The 8,078-nt window shown below is 38.7% G+C and overlaps 2 protein-coding genes across 2 annotated transcripts in view; one reads left to right on the forward strand and one right to left on the reverse strand.

Moving 5' to 3' along the window:
• FAM210B (family with sequence similarity 210, member B) overlaps positions 1-3,050 on the forward strand; it is a 10,366-nt gene extending 7,316 nt beyond the window's left edge. Inside the window, exons 4-5 of the mRNA XM_009893500.1 lie at positions 1,182-1,354; positions 2,834-3,050. Coding sequence (XP_009891802.1) covers positions 1,182-1,354; positions 2,834-3,050 — 390 coding nt within the window. The remainder of the gene's footprint in view (positions 1-1,181; positions 1,355-2,833) is intronic.
• Positions 3,051-7,049: 3,999 nt separating this feature from the next.
• AURKA (aurora kinase A) overlaps positions 7,050-8,078 on the reverse strand; it is a 6,472-nt gene continuing 5,443 nt past the window's right edge. The window contains 2 exon segments of the mRNA XM_009893364.1: positions 7,050-7,424; positions 8,031-8,078. The exon segment at positions 8,031-8,078 is cut by the window's right edge and continues 28 nt beyond it. Coding sequence (XP_009891666.1) covers positions 7,233-7,424; positions 8,031-8,078 — 240 coding nt within the window. The 3' untranslated portion in view covers positions 7,050-7,232.

The raw sequence follows: 8,078 nt of genomic DNA on the forward strand, positions 1-8,078 counted from the left end.
GGGGGGGGGGGATGTTCCCCTGGGAGCTCTTCAGGTGACTCATGAAGACTTCAAAAAGGGGTTTTCAGTAACTCACGAAGCACAAGAGAAGCCCGGCCGTTCCTGGGAGCGGTGGCTGAAAGGGTTTACCTGAAAGTGCCGTGGGTTTCAGCCCCCGGGAATGGCAGGCGGGGGGCTGGCTGGCGGGGTGCCCAGAGAGGTTCCTGTGCCCGACTCTGCGCCTCTTCGTTAGCTGAGAGAGAAAATACAAATGTGCAGCCGGTTAATCGCGTGTTTCACCGTGCTTTCAGCGTTCAGTTCAATATTTGGAGGTGGGAAGGAAAAATTTGCATGAATTTGTACCCTTTGTTGTTTTGGTTTTAAATTACAGTTGAGTCAAGGAGGAAAGCAAATGAAGGCCTTACACGTAACTGGTTTTTATGTGGCGGTAGATTATTAAATCATGTTTATGTTGGATTTCTGTAGAAGACAGGGACCTGCTTTACACCTGCTTGTGCCAAGCTTGTGAATGTGAGCTTTCCATACAAAGCCTGATTTACAGTTTAATTTCTACAGCTTAATTTTCAGGTTAATTTTTGTAGCCTCATTACAAAGCATAACATGATGTTTTGGATTTGTTTTCATGCCATAGTTTGTCCAGAAGGTGAATCTGTATCTAAAGAATGGGAGTAAAATTGGTTTTCTAGCAGAAAGGTTATAGCAAAATTATATGGAAAATGGGTAGCTTTCTTTGCTGAGTTGTACGTTATTCAGGACGTGACTGTACTGGGTAGTCCAAATAACACCTGATGAAGTGGTAGTTTTTTAACATCTTGCTTCAATACTATTCAGAAATTGCCTGGCAGGTGAGCCTGAGAGCATAAGTGAATGGAAATGTACTTGGATGATGAGAACAAGATATTTTTCAGTCTTTATGATCCATCTTGCAAGCATGGCTGTAAGACCCAGAGTTCCTCTGAGGCTTATGTACCTCTGTAGATTGTCAGCTCCTGTTTTCATGGCAGCCATCTGAAGAAAATCTTCATATTTAGCTCCTTAAATAGATAACGATCATCTTTGTTTGGATGAAAAAGCAGCACTGTATGCAAGTCACTTCTTTCATTATTTCAGATTGATTCAACTGACTGGAATATGATATTGTGCTTAATGCTAATAAATACTTCTAATCGTTGCCTTTTTAGGATGCAGGTGTATCCCCTGAGAAGGCAGCCACGGATCCCAGCGGTGAAGACAAGAAACTCAACAAATCCCAGCAACTGAAACAAGTTTTTAAGGAATATGGTGCTGTAGGTGTTTCATTCCATGTTGGAATTTCGTTAGTATCTCTAGGAATCTTCTACCTGGCTGTGTCAAGGTGAGGTTTGTACAGTTGTCTGTAGCCTTTAGGTAATGGTTTAGCCAAGAAAGTTATCTTAGTATTGTGCTTGTTTCTAGAAGGAGACATGTACTTTGTGTCTGCTTGATCTATACATAGTAATCTTCTGAATTTTGAGTATAGATGGATCCATAAATGGATCTAATCTCCCATCAGGCATGAGAAAAGATAGATGTACACAGTCTCTTTGCATAGGTTCATGATCCATGGTGGGCAGGTGAAAACAGCAGAGTAGACACTGCACCAGAGTAACTAGCCAGATGAGAGAATTTATTTTTGTTCTGCAGAGATATCTTTTGTTCTCAAACAGTAGTATGGTCTGTAAAGATAAAGCTATAGAAAAGTGCTGGAACTTAGAGATAAATTTATTTTTCTGGGTGTTGAACTCAGTTTCTGCAGTTGAAACTGCAGGAGGCAACAGCCACTAAAACAGGATTAGATTAAAAAAGAAATTATTAGATAACCATATAGGAGCTAGGTGGGAAATTATGTGGCTTCTTGTGGGAATGTATCGGTTACAGATATGTCTGTTGAGCATGAGGCATTTCAACTGAGGAAACAGGGAAACACATTGTTTTTCAAAACATTCCCTGCCACTTGCTCTTGGTTTCAGTGAGAATATGTGAATGCTTGATTTCTCTCATTTACTACATCGTGGCACAGAGTGACAATTAATTTTTTTTCCTTCAGGTATGATTTAACTCCCAGTTACAAGGCACTATACGGGCAAGTGAAGGGGGAAAAGTTTCCAAAAGAAGTTGTTACTGTAAATTACTCCAAACATAGGAACCTTGATGAAAGCTGCTATGGCTATAGAGGATTAAAATATTAATGGATTTGGTGGATAGTGCTTATCTGAGATCCATAATACCTCCTTCACTTCCTAGATTTTTAGATAAGATACTTGTCATTTTATCAGCTTTGTACTCCTCTGTTAGAGCACTCTAAGCCTAACAACAGGTACCTTATTTGGTTTGGGTTGATCTATATTTTTGTGATAAATTTCATCAAGACACAGAATAGACTTTATCGTGAATTTTGGGAAGATGAATTTCCAGCACAAATTCACAAATTTCTAACTTTTTAAACATTCAGAAGTAGAGAAACAGATTATTTTATCAGAAGGTTGAGCATGGTACTGAGTATTCTCCATACGAATGCTGCAGCTTTACAGTTGTAAAACTAAGAACGTATTTGACTTCACAGGGAACTTGTCAGTTTAAGAGGAAAAAAATGTGTAGCTGAAAATACTGCATGTGTTGTTGCTACAGAAGTAACTTGAGCTGTTACTGCTGAAATAATTCATTGCTTTTATTATTTAACATCTATATTTAAACATAAATTCCAGAGTTGGAAGCATGCCATGTTAAATTCCCCCCAAAATAGCACTTTTAATTTATATTCTGTAACATGCAACCTTAAAATATACTAAAAAATCTTGTTTTCTTTTTCCCCCAGTGGTGTGGATATGACTGCAGTTCTCTTCAAACTGGGTTTCAGTGAATCATCGTTGCAATCTAAAATGGCTGCTGGTACAAGCACATTTGTGTTGGCATATGCTATTCACAAATTGTTTGCGCCGGTACGAATCAGCATTACTATAGTTTCTGTGCCATTTATTGTCCGATACTGCCGGAAGATTGGTTTCTTCAAACCTCCTGCCCCAAATCCATGATGATTTCTTACTGGTTTTTACTGTTTCTTTTTTTTGTTCGTTTGTTTTTTTTTAAATGCTCTATATCCATGTAGCTTTTCAGATTCCTAAATTTCTTTGGAAAATTATTAGGTTTCATGTTAATGCGGACCTCTCGTATTTCTTACTTGTTCTTTCAGGTAAATGTTACACTGTGAAAAGTGCTGTCCTTATCTTATTTCCCTTTTGCCACTTCTTCTTTAGAAAAACCTGTTAAAATGGTATCTCATTTCCACTGCAAGTGGTAACATAAATGCTTGACAATGAGGAGTCTCTTTAGAACATTCAGTTCTGGGTCTATAATCTAGCTTTTTGGGCCTTAATTGTTTTCTTGTCAAACTAGAGTGGCAGCATTAGCTTATTACAGTGTAGTTGGGAAAGAGAGTAAGATTCTCTTCCTAATAGTCTGTGGAATAAACAATATCCTACTATATGAATAGTTCTTTTGGTAAGTGTACATATTGGAATCTAAGGTGGCAGATGGGTGTTTCTTTTATAAAAGGCATAGATGGGTGTTTCTTTTATAAAAGGCATATATTGTGACCCCCGTCTTGCAATGCAACACACATGCTGAGCTAACTGAAGTGGGAGTACCTGTATGCTTAATTATTGCACAGGGATAGGGGGTTTTTTTAGCCAGAATAGGTGATGCACTGTTCTGAAACTATAGCTCCTTTGTGGTGCTTGCATATTTCAAGATTTCATTGTTTGAAAATGCGCTTTATAGGCTAGGAACTGGCCTTACTAAAGTCCTTTTTAATTTTTTTTTTATGCCTATAGACTCAGAACAAATCCTGAGTCTAACGAAATCAGTGTAACCAGAATTACCTCCTATGTGAACATATTCCAAAGATCATCAAGTCAGAGGCAAGGTATCTGGGTTTTTGATGTATTGAGATCTGGCTTTGTACTGGACACATATTTTTATCTGAAAACTAACCCTAGCAGCTTTCTGCTCCTGTGGATGAAACTCAGATCTGCGGACACTACAATTCATAGCTTCACCAGAACAATGCTTTTGTCTGACAGACTGTTGAATGTACCAATTAGAGGTGCTTTTAATTTCCTTATCTGGACACTATTCCGATTAGGACGTAGTTGCACATGCATGTATTCACATACCACCTTTCGTTCACCTAAAGACTGGATCCCAAAACTAGGTAGTCAGCGTAACATTCTGGTAAACCTGGGTTTCAGACTTAGAACTGTGCTTCTGTGAGATAGCTCGAGCCAGACCTGTCAGTCTTTTGGACCTGTTCCTCCTTCCAGTTCTGTTCTTTTTATATTGTCTTTCTGTCTTTGTGCTTACATTTACCCCAAGGTGGCTCTGACACAGATCTGTTCATACAGGAATCTGATTAAAGTGAAATAGCAGGAAATTACCCAGGTGATCAGAGTAATTTCTTTTTTCCTCTGAAATTTAGTGAATTCAGAGGAAGGAATCATGTGGTTAGGATGAGAGTTGGCTGAGGTAGGGAAGGAGGAGTGAATAATTTCTTCTTGTTACGAGCAACCTATTAACTCCACTCAGCCATAACATTAAATTGCACCCTAACTCCTTTCCTGTTCAGAAAGTCCAATGGATGCTCAGAGGATTCTCAGGCTCACAAATGAGCAAGCAGTTTGTGCTCTAGGAAGATGAGGCACAGCCACATATATCCTTGTACCTCTGTATTATTGCTACCACTTGGTTAATCAGAGGTCTTGTCTAAGACAGGGAAAACTGAAAGATGTGTAGTTTACTTCCTCTGCCCTGTGGAAGCAAGATGTTACAAGAGACTGCCACCTGAAAACAAAGAATCCCTTGGCAAGGGCTTGGTCTCAGTGGGGCTGTGCTCTTAGCCCACATGAGGGGTTAGGGTCTTAAGGTGGAAACAGTTGCAGCAGTGAGCAGGTACACTGCTAGAGGCTTGATGCACAATACAAACATAGCATAATATAAAGATGCATTACGTAGTTAAAAATACCTGCTCGAAATACCATCCTTAGGAGCAGGACATACTGCAAATCAGCCTCAGAGCATGGCCTGCTTCCATGGGAGCTGTAAGCAGTGTCACTAACAGTTTGTCACGCACAGCTGCTTGGCTTGGCTTGTGTGTTAAATGTGGAGCCAATGCTCTGCTGCATCATGTACCTATGTGTGCAGGAGGAATGGCTGTCATGTTCATTTTGACTAGCTGCTTATTAAAAAAAAAATAACAAACTGGATTTTTCATGTTTCAGGCCTGCTTGGCTGTATGGCTGCTGAAGCTGGCAGCTCATCCAGGGTACTAGCTTCAGCTTGCTGCTGTCTGAGCCAGCTCTAATTAGAGCCTAAGTTTCAAACCAGCTTGTCCCTTGAGGAAGCTCTGCCTTTACCCTTAACTAATCCATGTGATTATTGTATCTGTTACATGGATGGAAGCTTATTGTGAGTAGTAGGTAGGTAAAAACAGCAGTATCTACACAGCAGTTGAAGGATTACCATGGTAGGGCAACGTGCAACCAGCACTACTGTAGCTTTCTATGACCTACTACATTCTAGAACAGCTAGTCTTTTCCATTTCAAGTGAGCAGTCAGCATTTCTTACTATTAAGTTTTACTAGACTTTTTTTTTTTCCTGTTCACAGAAGCCTTTCTGCATTTTTTGCTATGTGCCCACTCTCTCTGTAGCAGTTCAGGGCAATGTTCTATTACCAAGGATAACAGAAGAATTCCAGAATAATCATGAGGCATCCTTGTTTTCTTCATTTAATCAGTCATTTCTGATAAGTATGTTTTGTCCTTAAGTTGACAGAAAATGAATATTAAAGCTTTTTCTTTCTCAAACAGATCTTTCTGTAAAGCAGGAATCACGTAAAGCAAATGCACCTAAGAGTTAAGTCACCAGCACTAACTAGACTTTCTTGCAGTAAAGAAGGAGAGCTTCATTTAAATTATGACCACAATACAGATTACCTATTATGGTTGTATAAACTACTGGCAGTTTGTTTAGATGAGTTTTTGGCAGAGTATATTTTAAATTAATTTGAGAGTATATTTTGAATTCTAGAATCCTTGCTTGTTAAAGGATCCTTTTTTAAAGTGGTTTGTAAAACAGGGAAGATGACCATAAAGTCTTACAATGAAAATACAATAAATTGCTTTCTTTTAGTTTGCTTGAAGTGTTTTACTGGAAAATAGTTGGTTTGTATATTTTCTTTTTGAGTGGCCTGACCCTTACTACATTTTAGGGAATAATATCTTAAAACACTAGATATTAATGTTAATTTCTGCTACGTATCCCATTTGATAACAATACTTGCCAGACATTTCTTAGAAGTGCTTTCAGACTATCTTGTATTTGAATAGCTGCTTAAAAAAAAAAAAAAAGGGAAGAAGCAGGCCTGGGTTTCAAGGGTTGTAGAAAACATACAAGGTAAGTAGCAACACATTTGGTACTTGGAATCCTGTGTTGAGATTTTAGAATAGTAAGTGACCACACCTAGCTTGTCATGCCAACACTTGGAGCAAATCTTTATACCGGCTTCCTTTTTGACAGAGGGGGGAAGTAAACTTTTGTGATCGCAGCCAAGAAGTCAAGCTGTACTGATGGTAAGGAGAAATGGTTAGAGATAGCCCGTGGAAGTGACAAGCACCATAAGGAACCTTACCATGCTGATGGCAGTATATAACAAGTATTTATTTGAAAAGTTGAATGCTCACATTTAAGACAAAATAGACAAAAATGCAGACATCATTTTCAGGACACTTAAGAGAAATGCATTTATCTCACTCAGTTTCAGATTACACAACAGCGATGATACCCTTAGCAGCCCAGTAAGTCAGGAGGCAGGTATCTCCGGGATATTGCACTGTTCAATAAGCTAGAACCACAACTTCCTCTTGTTGGAACAATGAACCATTACCAGGACAGACCACATCATAAGAGCCTTGAACAGCTTAATACTTAAAATCAACAAGCCTGGCCTACACGTAACTGGATTTCAAGTATATTAAGTATTTCACAACCTCCAGCTAATAGTCAAATAATTTTACATTGCAATTAGAGTTTAAAACGATGGTCAACTCAAAGATTTGCATTCCATTTGCCATTGGATTCCAAGACCTGCTTTTCCTAATGTAATTATTACAGCAGTCACAGTACAAGACTCCTTTTGTTGATCCCAACAAGGTTACCCCTGCTAAGACTGTGTTCTGGATGAGGCAGCAACATCACTCTTTGTGCTCTCAGGCATCTTTGTAGAGTTTGCTGTAATCCATGGATGAAGTAGTACATCCTTCAGGGGCAATCGATGGAATGGGTTATGCTTCAGAAGCTTTGAAATTAAATCCCTTGCACCTTCTGATACAAATGGAGGAAACTTGAATTCCACCTAAAGAAAAGGAAGGACACTAAGGATGATGCAGATATTCTTTGGTAATAACAAAACTAGAGAGACAAGGGACTCCAAGGTACATGTAATAAGGAAAGCTGCATGAGACTTGTGGGCTATGCACCTTGTGCCTATTCAGTAACTAATTTCATTGTAATTGTGATGAAAAGAAGGTTCTTGCTGCTGGTAGAAATTAAGCTAGTGTATTTTCCAGTGTACTTCAAAAAAAGATTAGTTTGCTGGAACTTTTCTAGGGTATGCAACAGGAGATGTATTTTTAGTAACACCTTGAATGTTAAATACCCATTTTATAAATTAGAAGAGAAAGATGTGGAGAAGATTAGTTGCTTTATGAGAGAGCTAGGAGTTCAGATGCAGGCAGAAACAGGGTAGAACCAAGGAATTCAGGCAAGTTGTCTTAAGGTCTCTTATATTCATTCACTAAATGAAGGCAGTTTTAAAGATCTAGTTTTATGTATATCATTATGTCTTCCTACAGTTCTACTTATAGTACATGCACTTCAAGATTATTGTTAAAGCTTCAATACAACAACAAAACTGAAAGGCAGCACACTTCAGCTAGTCCAAGTAAGTGTTGACACATACCCTGGAAATAGCCCTGTACGTTTCCTGGTATGTTTCTGCTTCAAAAGG

The sequence above is a fragment of the Charadrius vociferus genome, unplaced genomic scaffold (genome assembly GCF_000708025.1).
Source record: "Charadrius vociferus isolate BGI_N301 unplaced genomic scaffold, ASM70802v2 scaffold259, whole genome shotgun sequence".
Classification (NCBI taxonomy): Eukaryota; Metazoa; Chordata; class Aves; order Charadriiformes; family Charadriidae; genus Charadrius; species Charadrius vociferus.